At 25.2% G+C, this 22,368-nt stretch overlaps 2 protein-coding genes across 3 annotated transcripts; both read left to right on the forward strand.

The window, feature by feature from the left end:
* The first annotated feature begins 189 nt into the window (after positions 1–189).
* LOC113549972 (peroxidase-like) lies at positions 190–10,970 on the forward strand. Its single transcript, XM_026951524.1, has 13 exons — positions 190–387; positions 585–747; positions 4,125–4,320; positions 4,800–4,988; positions 5,095–5,273; positions 5,337–5,535; positions 7,438–7,638; positions 7,725–7,857; positions 8,473–8,629; positions 8,718–8,897; positions 8,977–9,175; positions 10,319–10,421; positions 10,485–10,970. The coding sequence occupies exons 1-13, from the start codon at positions 359–361 to the stop codon at positions 10,570–10,572; spliced, it is 2,016 nt and encodes a 671-aa protein (XP_026807325.1). The 5' UTR covers positions 190–358; the 3' UTR covers positions 10,573–10,970.
* Positions 10,971–14,357: 3,387 nt separating this feature from the next.
* LOC113549969 (peroxidase-like) lies at positions 14,358–21,425 on the forward strand. 2 transcript variants are annotated; one of them, XM_026951522.1, is made up of 13 exons: positions 14,368–14,615; positions 14,737–14,899; positions 16,225–16,420; positions 16,947–17,135; positions 17,207–17,388; positions 17,918–18,119; positions 19,575–19,775; positions 19,871–20,003; positions 20,089–20,245; positions 20,400–20,621; positions 20,814–21,012; positions 21,076–21,178; positions 21,243–21,425. In XM_026951522.1, exons 1-13 carry the CDS (start codon positions 14,584–14,586, stop codon positions 21,331–21,333), a joined length of 2,070 nt encoding a protein of 689 aa, XP_026807323.1. In that variant the 5' UTR covers positions 14,368–14,583; the 3' UTR covers positions 21,334–21,425. The 2 variants fall into 2 exon arrangements, 1 of the variants encoding a protein (XP_026807323.1); XR_003404979.1 differs by lacking the exon at positions 21,243–21,425 and having other exon boundaries at positions 14,358–14,615; positions 20,884–21,012.
* The last annotated feature ends 943 nt before the right edge of the window (positions 21,426–22,368 follow it).

The following is a 22,368-nucleotide window of genomic DNA, read 5'->3' on the forward strand; positions in this document are numbered from 1 at the left end:
TTATTAGTTAACTATACGTTATATCATCATTAAATCAATCGTTACTGATCAATAATAAGGGCTATTATCGTTTAATCATAATAGAATCATATTAGATAACTATAATTATACGTTTGATTTCTAAGTAGGTTATATACATTTAATAAATAAATAAATAAAATAATTATTCAATTTATAAGTATGAGTAGTTTGATCTAATCCGTCCAATTAGTTGTGTTTATTTAATATTATAAAGAAGTACATCAACGTGTTTTATATATTATTGGCTTTTAAATTTTATTTTATTTGGTAATTGCAACATTTTCAGTCATTTTGTGTAATCATCGCTGGTTAACTCAACAGAATAAATCCCTATGAAATGGATTTTTCGTCTCGACATGAAGCTCAGTAATTATTTATTTATTTTATATTTATTTAAATTTTCAACGCCTCAAGGGCTAGGAGTACAGAATTTTATAATAATACAATTATTTCCTTTTTTTAAATGTACATAACATATTATGTATATACACAAGTAAATCATATCAACATTTAACTAAATTGAAATGTTGTTTATTATAAAATAATAGTTATTCTCATTTTAGACCACTGCTAAATCAAAACAAGTCGAATATAAAGTCGAACCGAAAACTGCTTAAGTGGCCTTTCAATGGAATTTTATTTGGATTATTATTCCTTGGTGCTCTTTATCTTTTGTATGTCTTCATTAAGTATGAAATACAACCAGCATCCAGTTACACCGCTAAGGTAATTTGATTAAAATTCCGTCAAATTCATAATTAGTTTATGGAAAATATTATGTTAGACAATTTGCGTAATAAACTCGAATAGAACTAGATATTTAAATATTTTTTAATAATATATTTTAATGTACACTACTTATACTAATAAGTAATAAATATTAAATAATCTAATAATAATAAATCTTTAATCACAAATAATAGCTAAATATTTTACATCTTTTTTTTATAAAAATAACATTCGATGACTATATACATATTTTAAAATAAAATATATTATTTTTATACGAACAGACATTTTTAACTGTAGAGCCTATAGAATTTATAAAAATAAACACATTTTTCAAACGAAAAAATACGTGTCTGTCGTATCGTTTGTTTTTTAACGTAATATAAATTGGCCGTTTTAGTCTTGCTAGCATTATTCACTAACCATAATCAATCGGGAAATTTCCAGAGTTGAACTGAGTTGAACTTTTGCTAACGACACGGCAGACGACGTAACTATAAACCTAGATTTATTTAGGAACATTTTCAACCATTGTATCATTTGTGGTAAGTGATAACTATATAATTCTATTTTAAAATAGTTCACTTACTTATGTTAATATCTTTAAAGTTTTAAAGTTTTTTATTGAAACTTAATTAGATACTTTAGTATAATATACCATATGGCATATACAATAAACATATATTAAAATTAAATTAAACAAAAACTTAAAAGCCATTCATAGTATTAACTAATTAGGTTCTATTATAATTTTCAAAAGAAACATTAAATACAAATTTATATTATATATTAATTTTATATTGATTACTATACGTAAAATAATAAAAATATGTTCATGTACCTATCTATACAAATAAATTAATAATTATTATTGTAAAATGTGTTTAGGCTTTTATTTTTTTACATTATTGTTGTTACAAATATAAATATTAGAAAATGGTTTCAGTTTTCATACACGAACACGTAAAATTAGTATATTTATTTATTTAAGTTTTAAACGGATCAGGCCCAATTACATACATAATAATAACAACATCCGATATTAACAATAATATACAAAAAGTAAAGTAATGAAAGACAAATAGACAAAAGACAATTGTGTATAATATAATGTATTTATAGCTATGAATTAAAAAGTAAGAAATTACAATAATTTTTGAATGAGTTAAAGTTTGGTGATATGAACATATCGATATTTAATTCATTTATAGTTTTCATGGTTCTATGATGGGGAGTATTGCTAGCATAATTAGTTACTACTGTTTTAAGATAAAAAGTGTTTTTAGACCGGGAATACGATTTGGGGCATGGAAGGAGAATCGACTTAGGAACTCAGTACAGTCAATATTTCCTGTAAAGAGTTTATACGAAAAGTACAAATCTAATCTCAAACGACGTTTTTCTAATGTTTCGAGGTTAAGTATCGTTAGTAGTGGAGTGTACGAAGAGTGGGGTTCTCTAACTATGGAATATTTAAATATGAAGATACGTAATAACTTTTGTTGAATTTTTTCAATGATATGCTTATGACCCGATTGATAGGGAGACCATATTATTGAGCCATATTCACAAATAGAACGAACCAAGCTGCAGTAAATGAACCTTAAAGCTAATGAATCATCAAAATTAGCACAGCTTCGACGGATAAAACCAAGTATTTTATTTGACTTATTAACAATGTTGTTAATATGACAATCAAATTTAAGTTTGGGATCAAAATAAATACCAAAGTCCTTAATAGGCCCCATAGTCCGACGTAGTGGTTCACCATTGACATTGTAATCAAATGAAGAAACTAACTGAGCTCTGGAAAAAGTCATTATCTGGCATTTCTTAATATTAAGAGTAAAATTATTGTTCGTGCATCACTCACATAAAGTATTTGAATCGAGCTGAAGTAAATCTGCCTCATTTTGATTATGAATTATACGGAATATCTTTATATCATCAGCAAACAATAATTTAGTACAATTATGAAAATGAATGTCATTAATAAATATAAGGAATAATATTGGCGCTAAATGGGATATTTGATCCCTTATCTATATATCCTTGATATATTACATACGTAATAAGCAAAGTTCCGCAGGGAGCTTATATCTAAAAAAATAACGTTTCCTGTAATCTCTCGACCATATTTTGCCTATAAAGCGGAGTAATCAATTAAACATTGTCTGGGACACTCTCGTGCAACTTCAACCACTCATTACTACTTTAAATACTTATAACTACTCATTTTAAAATTCAGTTTTTATGATGTTTCCAAAAAAATACTTTGCATTAGAACTTGAAATTAAAAAGATATATTGTATTTAAAAATTAAAATAATAAAAAGTACATTATTTTTATTACTTTTGTAAAAAATTATCAATTATGAATAACTTGTATTAAAAAAATCATCTAAGTATAAATATTTTAAAAACATACATATAATTATACCTAATAAGGGGCTGAATTCAGTGGCGTACGCAGGTTTAGGGTTCTAAGGTTTCAACCCTCCCCGAAATTTCTTCCTCCTCTCAAAATGTTTTTATATGTTAAATAATATGTATATTGTCTATGGACTATGGTCTTTTGAACAAAAACCTAGCTGAAATATGAACTTATTAAGATAGTGATCATGGCTGAATTAGCTCTGGCAGTCTAGCTATGCCTACAACCATAACTTACACCATAGACGATAGATCTACTTACAATTTTTTTTTTTTAGATTGCTATCACAGCAATATCGTGCCATATTCATATCAAAAGATAAATCATTATTCAAATATTTGATTAGATATAACATTTTTATTGAAAATAAATTATAGTAACATTAAATGAACTTAATTTTTATCAAGACACTTGAATGTTGACTTAACACTTACAAACTATAACTATAACTTATGACTATAAAATTTAAACTACCAAGTTATTGATATAGTTTGATATTTAGCTACTATTTATAAATAATATGATTGCTAAAAAAAAATATGTCTCAATATTAAGTTTTTTTTTTTTTCAAAAAAATGAATATTGCTAAGTTATTCTATTATACAGTTTATAGTATTAAACATGTATTATATAATATGTTTTTATAAAATATCTTATATTGTAAGAGAATAAGAGAAGACAATTAATACGAAAATAAGAATTTGAAAGAATTATTTTATGTCATAAAATGTTGGTGATATTTACTAGTTTATCTATAAAGTAGTGGGGGTGTGGAGGCGAAGCCCCCCACGGGTCTCTGATTAATCCATAGTTAAAACCGAACTAAAAACCTGCGTACGCTACTGGCTGAGTTGTCATACTTATTTTTAATTTTATTCTAAAATTATTACTTAGTATGTATCATGTATCATTATTATTATTATTATTATTATTATTCCTAGACACGGAATTCACTACATGTTTCAAGTATTGCAACCACAAATCATGATTATTTCAAACAATGCGCTCCTCAAGTAAAATGTGATCCATTCGCTAAATACAGAAGCCCAAATGGATCATGTAACAATTTGGAAATACCTTCGTTGGGAGCATTAAGAACACCATTTTTTCGTTTGCTTAATGCTAATTTTAGTGATGGTAATAAATTAAACTATTATAGAAATATTAATTAAGTTACAACTCTTACAAGTGGTAAATAGGTATTATATTTGTGCTGCATGTCCATTATAATGGCCGCATATCGTTTGGGCATAGTCTGTTTACCTGCACTAAATTATTGTACATCAAATGCGCATCAATATTCTAAACAATAAAAAGGTATAAAAAATAATTTTTTGTTAAAAATTCAATGATTGCCATAAACCATATGTAATAAAAAATTACAAACAATTAAAATAAATTGGGTTAATTCAATTGAATTGTAGTAGTATTTGTAGTATATTTTAAGGTGAGAAAATTAACTAAAATAATATTAATAAAAGATAATAATTAATACTAATGCATTGAACTGTATATAAAAATGATTTTTTTAACTTGTAATTATATAATTAATATTATATTAAAAATTTTTAATTTTAAAATTTGGTTAGGTTTAAACTCATAATTATATTTTAAAGGTTTTTATAAACTTCGATTACAATCAAATGGAAGTGAATTAACTAGTCCAAGAGTGATCAACATTGAACTCTTTCTGAATCGAGAAATATATAAGCCCGATGAAAATAATGTACTTTTAGTGCCATTTGGACAGTTAATAGCTCATGACATATCAGGTCTGTTCATTGACATTCCAAAAAATGATGACGGTACGCATTCAATTTTCAAATATCAACAACATAAATCGTTAAATTTCACGATTTATTTAAAATTATTGTATTTTAAAAAGTTAATTTGCGCTGGATTTTTGTACAGGTGGAGTAATAGATGGTTGCCTCGACGAAAATGCAAGAAAAACATTTACTCAGTGTCAAATGGTGGTCAATAACCCACCTGACGACCCTGTTTATAGTGAGCATAACATATCTTGCATGGGGTTATTCCGTTCGATGACGTCGAGAAATTACAGCTGTCCGTTATACCCCTCAACGTTTGTAAGTATACAGAGTTTTAACATTTTCGACGTACATTTATAATAACCATGTTGGAGATTTCAGATTAACAATAATACTCATTTTATCGACGCATCTGAAATATATGGATCGGATGAAAAATATTCACTGCATCTAAGAATGATGGAAGGCGGACGACTTAATTTCTCAATTAACAGCAATGGGCAAATGTTTTGTCCATACTTAGAGAGTAAAAATGTGGACCCTACCGTACATGATATAAAAGACATTGAATATGACACAGGTTAATATTAACTATACGTAAAATAAATGATATTATAAATTATTTATGCCATTCATCGATGTATAATGTATATAACATATTTAATTTTCATTAGTATTTATCAATTTTTTTTTAAATTTAAATTTATTTTTTATTTTTACGATTATTATAATTATTTTTTAAAAGTCTCTATAATATTCCATGAAATTTGGCATTCTGATTTTTCACATTTTGAGAATACTATCACCTATTTGAGAAAATAACATTGACAGGGCCGGTTTTTATGTTATAATACCAATGAACTCTCCGTTACCCCATTCAAGTAAAAAACAAATTTTAATCTTAGATAAACAAACATTAAACAAACGATATTCTAAATAAATTCACATATTTTTTTAGAATTTTTTTTTTTCCAATCGATTATTAAGACCATGACATTTGTAAAGTATCAAAAAGTGCCCCATCACATCAAAGCCGCGATGCGGAAACCTATATTAATTATATCTTATATTATAAATTACCAAATTGTATAACACAAATTATAACGCGCTTTTAAAGGTCATTTTTAAGAGAGTTTTTGGCTATTTAGAGCATATTTGTATGATTTTAAGGGCGTTTAAAGCTGAGCCCTAGTTATAACTTATAAGTTATAATAATATTTAAAGTTTATGTGAGAGGAGTTAATAGTAAACCAACATTCTGCAAGGTATCCCATACCACTCAATTCCGCATTACAAAACTTTAAATACCTACTATAACTCATAAACTAGTATTACAAATTTCGATTTTTATATATCAATACAACACTCAGAAAAATATTTTACTTTTGGAATATTAAACTATAAATGTATGTTGTCATTCAAAATAGTAAAAAAACTTTAAAAATTAGAACGATTAAAACCATTAAAAAATATATTTTATTTTCAATGAAAATTATGTAAAAAAAAATTATTAATAAAATTATTATTAAAAAAATTGTATTTACCAAAATATGCAAAAACGATTTTTTTTAATATTAGTTTATATTATTATTTATTAGTTATTCTTTATTACATTCTATAATTAAATATGTTTTTAACTTTTCAAATGTTAACAACCGGTGATTAAATAAAATAATAGATTTATATTGGCTGAAACTCCTTTCCGCATCACACGATGTTGTTGGAGCATATTTCAATGACCTGTAATGTGTGTGAATTTAACCTGTCCCGGATTGCTGGGTTTAAAGTTATATTAACATATTTTTCTTACGTTTCATATTCGGCTTTTATAATGCTACATATTTTTAGAATTTTTTTGAATTTTTTCTTTTTTTTTATTACCAAGTCCATTTTAGTTTATATTTAATAACTTAAATAACGAGTTCATAAGTTTATAAGCTAAAACTCGAAAATAAATGAAGACTGTATTTAACAAACAAATAATAACAAATTTAAAATTTAAAAAATGAAAACTCATAATTTTATAATTAGGACTAATACAATAAATACATTTTTGGTATACGATCCAACCAACATCATCGTGGTATCTCCTGAGTAACAATAATAGATAAAAATCCGACCCACTACACGAACTTAATATTTTAGGGATTGGGTGGCATTTCCCCAGCGCCGAGATTATCATAATTATCACTTGTTAATAAATTATTACACTCATATTTTGAATGATAAAATGTAGAAACTATATACAACATCGCAAAATTGTTATTAGAAAACTAAAATAAATAATATTAAAAAAATGTATGCTATAAGTTTACTAATATTATATACATAGTATTTTAATTACTTAAATATTTTTCTTTGATGTATATGTGTGAAAATTATTCTTTCCCTCACTTAAATTCCCACAAGCTTAACATTTATATTTATAACGTTTGTTGAGTATATTAGTATTTTATATTCTACAAGTAGATTCTGTTCACAGGTGATCCGGATAATGGAAATCAAAATTTAGGAATATCATCGATGCAGAGTTTATTCTTAAGGTATCATAATTATATTGCTTTTAAACTTTCAACATTAAATCCTTATTGGTCGGATGAAATTCTTTATCAGGAATCTCGCAGAATAGTCATTGCAACTATTCAACGTATCACTTATAAAGATTTCTTACCTATAATTATCGGTATGCATAATATATTAAATAACATGTAGCACAATAGAAATTTAAAAACATTCAACTATTCAGTTATGTATTTTTATTTTATATAGGAGAAGATTTTCAAGAAATGTATGGATTAAATGAAGAGAATATTTATGACCCTACCATTAATCCATCTACATCTCAGGAATTTTCCACAGCTGCTTTCCGAATTCTTCATTCACTTATACCCGTTCAATTCAAGTATGTAATAAATAAATATCATTCCATTTTGTGTATATTTCTAAAGATAATTATTGATACAAGGTGATTCTTTTATAGCTAAATACTAATTTTGTCAAAATATATTGAGGTTTTTGGAAATATTTTTTTTAGATAATTTATAGTCATCGCACAATATTTAATGTAAAAAAAAATTTTTTTAAATGACAGCATATATTTTTAATTTTATATTCTGAAATTGAATTGTTTTCTAAAAATAGCTATGCATAAAAATCAAATTGAAAAAAATATATTAATTAGTCATCTATGACTTAATTTATAATTGTTTAAAATTTAAATGTCCGGTAAATTAATATTTTACGTGGTTTATTTTCCTTACGTTCTGCTCATATGAAATTTAAACTAATTAGTTCTTCATTTGAAATTACAAAAATATATTCTTTTTTAAAAAAACTTAAAAATTATGATGATGAAAAATATAGTTTTTTTTCGTCATTTTTGTTTTGTAATGACTTCAAAATATCCAACAACAAAAAAATGCTCTTTTTGAATATAAGTAATTATTCTTAAAAGAATCATATTTTCTAGTAATCAAATTTATAAAATTTTAAATTAATATTTAATTGTTGGAAACAGTTTTATAAATAAAGATTACAAAACAGAATTTTCAATTAACGTAACGGATTGGATGAGAGAATCAAACTTATTACCTTTACAAAATAATTTTGATAAATTACTCAAAGGATTTTTGGAAACACCTGGGCGATTGCTTCAACCTTCGTACAATTTTTATGTAATTATACTATTCCACACGTGTCTATATTGTGTATAATATTATTTTAAATTAAATATTAAAATATATTTGTATTTTAAATTTTCAGATTTCCAACTTTATGCTTGCTAGATTTAAAGAGCCTCCATATACAGGGCGTGATTTACTGACTATTGATATCGTTAGGGGCCGTGATGTAGGCTTACAACCATACAATATTGTCAGACAATTTTGTGGACTGCCGTTTGCAAATGATTTTGAAGACTTAGTAGATCTGATACATATAAAGGTATAGCAAATCACCATGTATAATTTAATATATATATATATATATGCATACAATTTATCCTGATTTCAACTTATTTTAGGATATAGCAACATTAAAAGAACTTTATAACTCAGTAAATGACATCGACTTAATGGTAGGTATTTTATTAGAAAAACACAGTGATGGTGCAATTGTGGGTCCTACTTCTCAATGTTTAATTGCCGATGGTTTTTATCGGTATAAAGCTGGTGATCGATTTTTCTATGATGTACAAGGTCAACCCGGCAGTTTTACTAAAAGTAAGTAGATCGAATACACAAAGTACAATACAAATAGATATTTCTTCTTAATTATTTTTTGACATACATTAAAATTGAATTGTCCTGGAACGAATTAATACTTCGATTAAAGAAAACATACAGTCAGAGTGTTTAATCATATTATGAACAAAATTTGTTATAATGTGACTTTAAACCATAAATCACTTAAAAAAAAAAAAAATTTCCAATATTTTTTTATCAAATGTACTCCATGCTAAATTCACAAATATGAAGAGTTCATTTCAAATAACTTCAAGTCGAATTAGATCATTATAAGACATAATATTCTTAATATATATTATAATGAAAATGTGCTTATAAATATGTTTAAAAATTATACTTGTTTAATGTAAAAAAAAAAAAAATAATCGATACTTGAATACTTTTAATCGTTAGTAGGTATTTTAATGATACATTATTTCTTTTATGAATCCAAAAATGGATTATTAATTGTGAACGAAGTTCACTTTTCCATTGTGTATATAGCTAAAAATTTAGCATAGAAAACTAAGAGAGAAAAACTTTATTTTTCCAATTTGGTAATGTAATCGGATATAAAAATGATTATTACGTATGATATAACTAATTTAAGAAATTGTTGAATAAATTTAGTATGGTCATGTTTTATTTAAGCCTATATGTAGAATTAATGTTTGAAATCGTAACAATTACTGACCGTTAAAATTAATGGGTTTTTTTTTTTTTTGCTGAAAAATTATCCTAACAAATCGGCATTATAATAATCGAGCATAATAAGCAGCAAAAATGCGAACATTTGTTATTTATATTAGCAACTTTCCAGGTTATTAAATAACCTTTGTAACCTATTATCTATTTAAAAGAAAATTATAACGCACGGAGTGCATTATACAACAACAACAACAAAAATAGTAAATAGTAATTATATGCACGTGTAGGCTGTAGCTACGGACGGGAATCAAATTATTTTATTGTAAATAATCATAATTTTGTATCAATGTAAAATTTAAAACCGTATTTTTTGTTCCACGACAATAAATTTCAATAAGCAATAATTAAAACTAAATATTAAGATATAAAACTAAATACTGCATAAATGAAATAAAATTACATGGTTTAATAGATAAATTAAACGTTTTTTAGATCAATTAAAAGCGATTCAAAAAATTACTTTTGGCCACGTGATTTGTGCTACTACAAATGTGGACCACGTACAAAGTGACATTTTTAAATTAGTCGATCACAAGTAAATATAAATATAAACATTTATTATTTTTCATTGCTATATTGTTAATTTTTTTTATTTTAGTTTATACCCAACAAGCAAACTGAAATGTGATGATTTCTACTTGGATTTTGAGGAATGGGAAGAATTGAATGACCGAACAGAGTTGTAATTTAATCAAGATAAATATTTACTACATTTAATGTCTATAAATCTATTGTTTATTATTTTTTTATTTCTTGTTTTAAAATAATTTTCTCTAAATAATAATACCATTTATAATAGGTCTACATTGAACTTGAATATGTATAAATTATAAAAAACATTGATCAACTCGATTGATTTCTTAACAACATTTAAAAATATTTTTAACGTCAATTGGTATATCTGGGAATCGTTTTTTATATTATATCCGAGTCAAAACGATCATCAAATATGTACCAAATCATTAATTTAATATTTTATACCAACACAATAGTTTGATTGAATATTTGTGTGGTATGAATTCAGTGCAAATTATATCAAATTATATAATATGTCTATTACAGTGAATAAACGAACAACGGTAAATCATGGTGTAAACAAAAAACATATTATTACTGTAAGTACTTAAGTTATTTTTGTGATACATTATCTTTCATCTGCCGGGAACAATGATGATTATAAAATAATAAACAGTTTTATAACTATTAGTGAATATTTTGATATTATGTTTAAAAATACTTAAATACGAGTGCGATGAGTATATTCGTAGAATAGAATAGAAAGATAAGTTGAATCAGTTGAAAGTGTTATAGCTGACGAGGAATCACTATGTCTCAGTCAGGTTTAAAGTCACAGCATCTTGACCATGAACTCGTTCTTAAATGCTATGATCTCGTCGTACGGAATACCGGAATACAGCGATTGCAGCGCTATCTAAATTGGGTACTAAATATATTATTATATAATATATGTATATATTCGTATATTGTTGATAGTTGTAAAAACTGTTTTACACTATTTCAGAATATATATTACAGTAGAACCTCGGTTAACCGTCAGGCCACACTTGCTCGGACTACTTATGCGTTGCAGTAAATAATAATATATATAATTCGAAACTTTCCCGCAATATCTACTAGATACGCGGTAGGTACATATGTATATTGTATATACTATATATATTATGGGTGAGATAAAAACAATTAATTTCGATAGTGATCGCATTTTGTTTTTGAAAAGTCAGTTAGTTATATATTACACGTGTGTTCGTTCGCTTGACCGTTCGCATTTTTAGTCTCTTTGTGTGCAAATATTTTAAGTCTATCATAATTACTAAAAAATAATAATAAATAATATGTATGTATGTTTAAAAAAAAATGTTGTTGCTCGCTTTAACCGTCTTTTCGATTATCCGTCAAAGCTCTAGTCCCGAGACTGACGGTTAATCGAGGTTCTACTGTATGTGTAATACAATATATGTTTCTGTAGCATTTCAGTAATTTAAATGGGTTAGAACAACGAAACAGTACGTGTTGTACTAAAATATGACTATTTTACACAACTGGACGGACAGTCCAGCTGTTGTACTGAAACTCGGCAAGAGCGTTTGTACGGCGGTTGTACATGAACGAGCGACGACTGTAGAACGGGCCAAGTGTTTTGTTTTGTTTGATTTCAAACTGTGTTTGAACTTTGTTATAATCGTTTGACATTCCCGAAGCGTACGAGGGTAAGACTATCGGGTGCGTTTCGATGGCTCATACATTTTTTTCACTATTACAATTGCGTACGTTCCATCTACCCAAACGTAATACTGCGCAACCGCTTCGTTGTTCGTAATTGTGAAAATGTGTAAAATAACTTATTTCAGATATTTAACGGTAGTCAGTTGTGTTCCAACAAAATTTCTCGTACACGAGTTGTGTCCCAATGATAAAAGAGGGATACACGAATTGAGTCCAAACTGTTTTATATAGTTTTACACAAATTGAATGCTGTTAAATTAGAATCGAGAAATTTGTCCATAAATACCCACATATATTTTATAAGAAATTTATTGAGTACAATTTTTCGATTCTGCTCATTATTATTATCACGTGGAAATAAGGTATACATGGAGCTACGATGAATATGCGACTTTTTTGTAAGAACTTTTTCATTTTTCGTGTAAAATATTATAATATATAACATACTTTTAATTTTTAATAGACAAATTGACGATTTGAATTTATAAAAATTGTTGGACACAATTCGTGTAACCCGAAAAAACTGCGGGACACAATTCAGTATTTGGGACACAACTCGTTTGGTAAATAAGGCAAACCAAAAATAAGTTATCATTGTAATTTTTTTTTAATATTTGAATAGAAGTGAATTTTCTGTATAACCTTAAAAGTTTTGTTTTTATGATTTTGTGATCTTGATTTTGTTATTCAAAAAAAAATGTATACGTTATTAATATATATCAATGTGTGCGGTACTGAATGGTTTGATTTATTAATAATAATATTAATATATATTTGCAACAATAATATACAATACTTTTTGTGTTATAATTAACAAGTCTATAATATTGCAGCACCCCCTAAAAGCTAAGCTTGTGCTGGGGTAGCCATTCTTATCAATTTTATAAAAGCATAAGAGAAGTCAAATTTAAACAAAAAGAAAAAATAAATACATTTTTCAATTATCACTATACAATGATATTAATAGAAAGAATTAATTCTAATTTACAATAATCAACATTTGTATACATGATTTGGGGAAAACATGCGAGATTAATGTATAAAAATATGTGTGGTTTTGAGCGACGACCTTTTTTTGAAAGTGTGCGGTTATGAACAACGCCTCTTTTTACATAACATCTTAATAATTTAATTGACTATGTTCATTTTAAAATATTATTTTTTTTTTTTAATACTAAATACTATAGTAAGTATTGGATTTTGGCAATATTGCATTCATTTCCGTACGCAATTCTTATGTTTTTAAGGGTCATGAAGACAAATCGTAAATAATCGTGCTACTTAAAGCAACAAACAAATGTACGTAAACGCAATTGTACATCGCCGAGACGATCGTAGATGTAACGCATATCACTCAAGTGCAGATGATACGAAAATATAATATTTATATTTTGAATATTTTACTATAGAGTATGCTCTATACATTTTACCTGTAATCTGTTCAGTGCGTTAAATAAAAAAGTGTATGGTTTGGTAACATCGAAAAGTAACCAGTTTCCCCATAACCCACGGTATAAATCAGTGGTTTTCAAACTTTTTTAAACAGGACACGCTGTGCTCTTCGTTTAAATTTTACGGCACACCAACAACTTTTCACGATCTATCGATCTATCTTTCTTTCTTTCTTTTTTTTTTAAACAAAATATCTGGACACACCTAGAGAATGCTCGCGACACAGTATAGTGTGTTGCGAAACTCAGTTGGAAAATTACTGGCATACATTTACCAGCATCGGTAAATTATTATTCAATTGGCCAAGCAACTAGTTAGCTATCTTTATATTTAAACTATTAGATTCATTTCGATGCAACGTTGCAGTCCATTACATAAATATTTATAACCTAAATCATGATTTAATCATAAGTCTCAATATCCTTTATGTTTTTTATTATGAAACCAATACAAACAAAAAACATATAAATGTAGGTATTTACAATGTTCAAAGTGATCAAAGAAAATATGTTTATACATTTTTAACTCAAAACTCATATACCTATTGGTTTCATTTTTAAAATCTATACAAAGTAAAACAAAGTTTTTATTTTTAAAAAAACTTGTTACTTCTGATTATATTTATAATTGTTTTTCTCGTTTCAATATTCTCCATTAAAAAATAAAGTAACTTGTTTTTTTTTTTTTACATATTTTCATCGATTGGATAAATATAGTAATAATATTTTAATTTTATTCTCGAATAGACAATAATATAAATAAAACAACATTTCAATTATATAATGAAGGACAAGAAGCCTAAGAGCTAAATCACGCTATCAGTTAATAATTGGATTTCAGCCACATTAAACGTGTTTTTGTTCGAACAAAGAATATTTTTGAATATAAAGTGTGATTTAAACGAAAAAAAATTAATTTTTTGAGAATCTTTCCATTTTTATTTCTTTCAATAAATATTATTAATCTTTGTTTTTTAAAATTGTAATTTAACAAAATAAAAAATGAATTCATTTTCTCAGAGTGATGAAACACGGTGAGTAGAAAATTATTTTATAACATATCACTTTATACAATTAACATACCATTCAATTAGATACAAAAAAATATGTTTATAAGATTTTAAATAACAGTATTGATTATTTTTCTTGTTTCAGATCATTGTTAAAAAATAGAAATTTCAGTATTAAGTGGAATAATAAAGTGCTCAAGTGGATATTCTATAAAGTTTTGTTTGTCTTATTGTTACTAGGTGCTATATATCTTGTACACGTTCTTACTAAGAATAAAATTCAGCTAGAATCCAATGCAATTCCAAAAGTACCTAATATTTTATTGTTTTTTAATAATAAAATTAACTGAAATGATTAACATTTTTTTTCTAAAAAAAAGATTATCTAAAATACATTAGTAAATAATAATAAAAATCAGAAAATCAGTCTTACTGTATTTTAGGTGTCTTGTGTAGCATATACTTCATTAATGGAAAGACCATTTATTATCAACATAAAGATCAGTTCCGATATAACGGAGATCTGTATAAATTAATTTATGGTATAATAATCAATTATCTAAATATTTTCTAAATTATATTATGTATCTATAGCAAATAACAATATACAATGTGATAAAAAGTTATTAATTTCAATGGATAATATTTACGAAATTACTACAAAGTAACTAATAATATTATAAAACATTTTAAAATCAAATTTCATCAAAAATTAAACTTAAATAACTAACAATTACTAGAACTACAACTTATGATGGACTTATACCGATTAATGAATAACCTATTTCATAACTTTAATAAGAAAAACCTAAAAGTATAACATTTCTAATGCACATAAGAAATCTAAAATGTCTCCAAATAATTTGGTAATCCCATTTTGTATAGAAATAGATCATTTTAGTAAAATTTAAATAGCTCAAGTGTTTTCTTTAAATATGTTTTATAAATAATAACAGAATAGCAAAATACTGTTTCTGGATAAATTGATATTATACGTTTGATAACAAAAATTTTAATTTTTAATATTATAAAAATGTAAACTTTAAACACTTTTACAAAATCAATATTAGTTTAAATTAAAATTTTTTTTTTAAATTTGTATTAAGAAAAAGTTATGAGAAATATTTTATGCAATACCTATTACCTATTTTATTGACAAGCAAAAATGTTATCGAATATAAATCGAAAATAAACTAAAAAAGATCAACAATTTTAAATAATTATACGTAAGTAACATAAAATATTTTGAATTATAAATCATGTGTAGAAAATTATATTATGAATATTTGGTTAAATTCTAATTTTCTTAATTTCTACAGTTATTTATTTTTGAATTATATCAAATAGACAATTTTAGTATTATCAAAAACTAATTATCCAAAACCACACTTGATATTAAAAATGATGGCATTTTTTTCATAATTAAACGTACCAACAATGATAAAAAAAAAACTCTACTCGAAATCTAAAATGTATAACTATACTTTACATTACACCTATTATAATGTTAACTGTCATATAATTGTCATTTCTTTATACATTAATACAATATTTACTTATTTTTATATATTCAAAGGTATAATTTCCATAAATCTATCTATCAATTTAAAATCTAAATTTTATAATATTTCAGACGAAAAATTCACTGCACATCACGAGTATTGCAACCACAAATGATGATTTTTTAAAGAAATGTGCTCCTATAGTGAAATGTGATCCAAATGCCAAGTATAGAAGTGCAAATGGATCTTGTAATAATTTGGAGATTCCCACGTGGGGTGCTGCAAAAACTCCAATGCTTCGTATGATTGATCCTAATTACAATGATGGTAAGATATTGACTATTATTTACTTTAAACATTTGTATAACACAAATGACAATGAAATATTTAAATAAACTCACATGAATTTAAGGAGTTAGTTATACACTAAAATATTTATATCTAAAAAATTGTTTTTTAAAGAATTTTTAAGTCAAAATCGATCAAATAAATTTAAACATTTTAAACATTAATTATAATTTAGCTGTTTATCAATACCTAATGTCGATTTATTTATCAATTTAAATTTAAAATGTATTCATGCTTTTCATGACTCATATGTTAAAACACTTCATAATTTTAATTTTTTACGGATATTAAATTGTTCTAATGACAAAATTAAATTACAAAAAGTGCAAATCAATTTAAAACCATTTTAGGATTTTTATTATATATTATATAGGTCTTATAACCTATAATTAATTAACCAAACTAATTACGTTTAAATTTTGAAAATAGTAAACATAGGATGAAATGTATGAAACCATAAAAATAAGCTTAAAATGTGACATACTATCTATATTTATTTACATAGGTAATTACGAATTACGATTGCAAACAAATGGAAAAGCATTACCCAGTGCAAGAGTTATAAATGTAAATGTTTTTCTAAATCATGAAATATACCGTGCTGATGAAAATAATGTACTTTTATTGCCATTTTCACAATTATTAGCCCATGACGTATCTGGTATGCCCAATAATGTTATCTCAGAAAAGAATGGTAAGTTAATAATTTACGACCAATTCGATATATCATACTCATAATATCACTTTGTCAAACGCATGATTTAGGTGCAGAAGTTGACTGTTGCTTAATTAAAAATAAAATAAAAGAATATCCACAATGTCAATTGGCTATCGAATATCCACCAGACGATCCTGTTTTTAGTGTACATAATAAAACTTGTTTGACATTATTCCGAGCATTGACATCGAAGCATTATTATGACTTTCCACTACACCCCACAACGTTTGTAAGTAACATTTACTTGATTCTCATTACATAAAGTAATCATGATCTAATTTAAATAAAGAATCCAAAATAAGCAAAATAAACCTATATATTCTAATATTATTTTTAATATTATATAATAATTATAAATTTATTTTAAATTAACCACAAAAATATAATACACCTAATAAATAAATTAAAAGGTGACTTAATAAATGCACATTATATAGATACTTAATCAAAATTCCAATAAACCAAACAAATATTAAAAATTAAATACATTTTTTTTAATCTAAGAATTACATGTTTTATTATTGTGTATAATATTATTTATTCATAATATGTTAGTATGACTTAACCATGTACAATAAATATATAATTAACATAAGTATATACTTATGTAATTATATATTTAAATTTAATAAAAATACTCTAAATTTAAGCATTAAAGCATTAAATTTAATAGTTCTTGTTGGTATATTAGTCATTATCTAGCGCTAGACATGATAACTTCATAAGTACAATATTAACTACCTATGTTAAAATATTAGATCAATGCCAATTCGCATTACATAGACGCGTCTGAAGTATATGGATCCAACGAAAGTTATGCACTACGCCTTAGAACTATGGATGGTGGAAAACTTAATTTCTCTATTGGTGATAATGGTCAAATGTTCTGTCCATTTTTAAGCAATCCACACAAGAAATCATCAATTGGAAATCAAAATATCAATATTGAATTTGATACAGGTTAATATACCTAATATTAAGGGTGATGGTGCCGGTATAATTTTATAAACGTAAATTAACTTACAGGAAAACATTTACTCTTTATAAAACAATCAGATTTTGAAATTTTATTTTAAATGTGAAGACTTAACAAGTTATATTAGACACAAATTAAAAAAAAAAAATCTATTTTTCAGTATTTATTAAAAAATTGTAGCGTTATAAGTATTACTAAGTATATTTTATGAAATTATTTTTGTATTGCTACTATAGTAATTTATTTTAAAAATAGTAAAATGGTAGGTTAAATAATTTTTTTTCAAAAACATTTGAATTTAAAATAATATATTATATTATTGTTATTAATTAACTTTTGAATCAATTCAACATTATTTACTTATCGTACATTGGTACATTTATAAATAAATGTTTAGCATAAATAACCAATTGGGCAATAGCTTTAAAATATCTCAATCTAAATTTTTAAAAAAATTTATTACATAAAATATACATATAAATATAAATACGTATACGTAGACATTTTAATACCCTGAGATTTATATTTTAAATTACAAAATAATCACTAAATTTTTTTTTTTTTTGTTATTCAATAACTCAATGTTAACATTTTCGTAATGTGGCAACATTTGAACTTCAAACACTAATAAATGAAAATGGACATGTATTTTTAATATTTTTAACTTAGCAAAAAATGTGTAGTGTGGTTTTATAATCATATATTGTTTTTTCAAGCTTTTGAATGCTTTTAATTCATTAAAAACGTTCACTGTTACTGAAATTATAATTTTCAAAGTATTTAGACTAGTTTTAAGTTAAATATAAAATGGCATTTGAAATTTTCAATATTTTTAAGTTTTCTTATTAATAATGATCCTAATTTTTACACTCAATAAAAAAAAATTGAAAAGTTAATACTAGTACATAATATATATTAAGTAATTTTCTTAGAATTTTGAAAATATATAGGTATGCATGGTTTTTTTTATAATCATTTGAATCTCAAATTTTGACAAAATTAAATATTAAAGCGAATAATAACTGTAATTTTATTTATTTTATTGTAATTCAAAAGTGTTATTCTTGAGGACTTTTAACTTTAATGTACATCATTATATTTTATTTAAACACATAAAATAAATTATAAAAGTAATATCATTATAATCATATAACATACTTAGTAATATAGGCTGACTGGGAGAGACCGTCTTCACTCAATTTTGTTTCATAAGTATACATTAATTATTATCATTGAATTCAAATTCAACATATACATTACAATGACTTACTTATTAAAAAAAATATATGTTTATATATTAAAATTAATTTAACTGCAGTGTTCTGTATCTTTGATAACTTTATAGTTATGAAAGTCGTGTCTGCTCTAATATAACTTTAATTATCTGCATTGAAACTAATATCTTAACTTTTAATAAATTGGTTAGTTATTTTATACAGGAGATCCAAACAACGGGAATCAAAATTTAGGAATAACTGCAATGCAAACCTTATTTTTAAGGTTTCACAATTATATTGCTTCAAAGTTCTCGTCTTTAAATCCATTTTGGTCCGATGAAATCGTTTATCAGGAAGCACGAAGAATTGTCATTGCGACTATTCAACGTATTACATATGAAGATTTCTTACCTATAATTATTGGTATGCATAATATAATATTATAATATAAACAATACTTAAACATTTTAAAATATTCAAATATTATACCTACTATTTCATATTTTCATTTTTAACAGGAGAAGATTTTCAAGAAATGTATGGATTAAATAAACCAAATATCTATGATCCTAGTGTAAATCCTTCAACGTCTCAGGAGTTTTCATCTGCTGCTTATCGAATCTTACATGCAGTTATACCAGTTCAATTTAAGTATGTAATACAATAAATGTAGTGTACATTTTTATTTTATTTTATTAATGTCAATTTAATTAAACATTTAATTTTGATTGAAAAGTTTTATGAACAAAAACTACAAAATAGAAAACTCGGCAAAAATTACTGATTGGATGTTAAATGCAGACCTAATACCCCTTGATAATAACTTTGATAAATTGTTAAAAGGGTTTATAGAAACTCCAGGAAGAATGGTTCAACCTTCTTATAATTTTTACGTAAGCTTGTCGTAAATTGTTCATAATATATTGTACAATTTCTTTAAATGTTTCATTCTCTAATGGTTTATTCGTTATACATATAACACATATAATACAAATACAAAAAACAAAACTTATCAAATAATATAATATTTGTATTTTAATTGTTTAGATATCCAACTTCTTGTTTCCTAGAATAGACAATTATTCAATAAAAGGACAAGATGTACTCGGTTTACTTGATAATCCTAAGTACAATAGTCGTGATCTTCTTGCAATTGATATCTCAAGGGGCCGCGATGTGGGCCTACAGCCATACAATCGAGTTAGACATTTTTGTGGATATCCATTGGCTAAAGATTTTGAAGATTTGGCGGATCTTTTACACACAAAAGTAGGAAAGATAGATTATCAAAAAATTTAAATGATAATATTTTATTATCGTGTTTGACTTATTAATATAATATTTTTATTAAATTAAAAATATTTATACGTATACTCTTATAAATATAAATGTATTCCATAAAATAAAAATAAGAATTTAATGTTAAAAAATGAATGGAAGCTAATATTTTTTTGGTTTTAGGATATAGCAAAATTAAAAGAACTCTATAACTCAGTGAATGACATTGATTTAATGGTAGGTCTTTTATTAGAAAAACACAGTGATGGTGCAATTGTGGGTCCAACAGCGAGGTGTTTAATTGCCGACGGTTTTTATCGATACAAAGTTGGTGATCGATTTTTCTACGATGTACAAGGGCAGCCCGGTAGCTTCACAGAAGGTAAATAAATAACATTTAAAATTATTCAATAGAAACTTATAAAAACTATAAATTGTTTATTAGATCAATTGAAAGTGATAAAGAAAATTACTCTTGGTCATGTTATATGTGCAAATTCAAACGTAGACCTTGTTCAAAATGATATGTTTAAGACAATCGATCATAAGTAATAATAAAATAATCGTTATAATTTTCTCACATAGTGTTGAAATATATTTTGTGTGTTTTAGTTTATTCCCTACTCTCAAACGAAAATGTGACAAGGACTTCTATTTGGACTTTAAAAACTGGCATGAATCAAATGGTCGACCAGAGTTATGAATTAATTGATTTAGGATAAATATTTGTTGTTTTTAAAAATATATATTTTATTAGATGTTTAAACATTAATATATGGTAACATTTTTTTCAAATTTGTACTCCTACGATTTTGTAAAAAAAAAATCTCATAAAAATAAAACGTAAGAATTTCAAACCATAATTTAAATTTTAGAAAACATTGGAATTTACCACAGTACATTACAAACTATTCGTTTGTATGAAGTATCCTTTAAATTAAAACTTTTGTTATAGAAAAAAAGTTTAAATCATATAAATAATGTATACCGGTGTAGTTGCTAATCGTCTTATAATAATAATATACTATTAAACTATACCTATTCATATTTCTCGGTTTTTTATAAAATATTAGTTGACCAGTAATTGTTGCAGACACAAAACAAACCATGGAAGGTTTCTTTGTTGTATATTAGAGGTATAGTGTACTTATGCATTGATTACTTAGTAGGTAAAAGTTAATTCAATCTACTGCATTACTAATAGGTAGTAAAATAAATTACTTTACCTAATAGTGATAACAAAAAACATATCATGAAATGTGTTTGGTGGTGTTATGCTTATAGACCGTTTCCGATCAGAATTATTGTTTATACCTAAACAATATTATATATCATTGAATTAAAATTTAACACATTCGTCACACTAACTAGCTCTCATCGCTTGTCGTACTGCATGCGATACCCACTTCTTCGCATTTTTATAATTTATTATAGGAATATAATGGCCGTAGCCATTTTCCTCCAAAAACGAGATACCTAAGGTTGGTTTCCATTTTCCTCCACATTATTTTTGACTAAAACTATGACTATTTTCCTCCAATATTTTAGCCAGTGTCGCAGTGTTGCGTTCCGAATTATAAAAATATAATATGGTTAGGATCACAATTTGCGCGTATCTGTTGATTAAATTTTGGCCGCTTCATTTATAGGTATGTAATTACAAAAAGTAAGATAATTATTCATATTATGTCTATTTTTTATTTTATTTAAACAGTTATTCATAATACATAATACACCA

This window comes from Rhopalosiphum maidis, chromosome 1 (genome assembly GCF_003676215.2).
Source record: "Rhopalosiphum maidis isolate BTI-1 chromosome 1, ASM367621v3, whole genome shotgun sequence".
Taxonomy (NCBI): Eukaryota; Metazoa; Arthropoda; class Insecta; order Hemiptera; family Aphididae; genus Rhopalosiphum; species Rhopalosiphum maidis.

Coding starts and splice junctions, on each gene's coding strand:
- LOC113549972 (XM_026951524.1), top strand. CDS start 359: ATGGATTTTTCGTCTCGACATGAAGCTCA. Junction 388..584: donor TCGTCTCGACATGAAGCTCA/GTAATTATTTAT, acceptor TTCTCATTTTAG/ACCACTGCTAAATCAAAACA. Junction 9,176..10,318: donor ACCCGGCAGTTTTACTAAAA/GTAAGTAGATCG, acceptor AACGTTTTTTAG/ATCAATTAAAAGCGATTCAA.
- LOC113549969 (XM_026951522.1), top strand. CDS start 14,584: ATGAATTCATTTTCTCAGAGTGATGAAACACG. Junction 14,900..16,224: donor AATCCAATGCAATTCCAAAA/GTACCTAATATT, acceptor ATAATATTTCAG/ACGAAAAATTCACTGCACAT. Junction 17,136..17,206: donor TGTTATCTCAGAAAAGAATG/GTAAGTTAATAA, acceptor CGCATGATTTAG/GTGCAGAAGTTGACTGTTGC.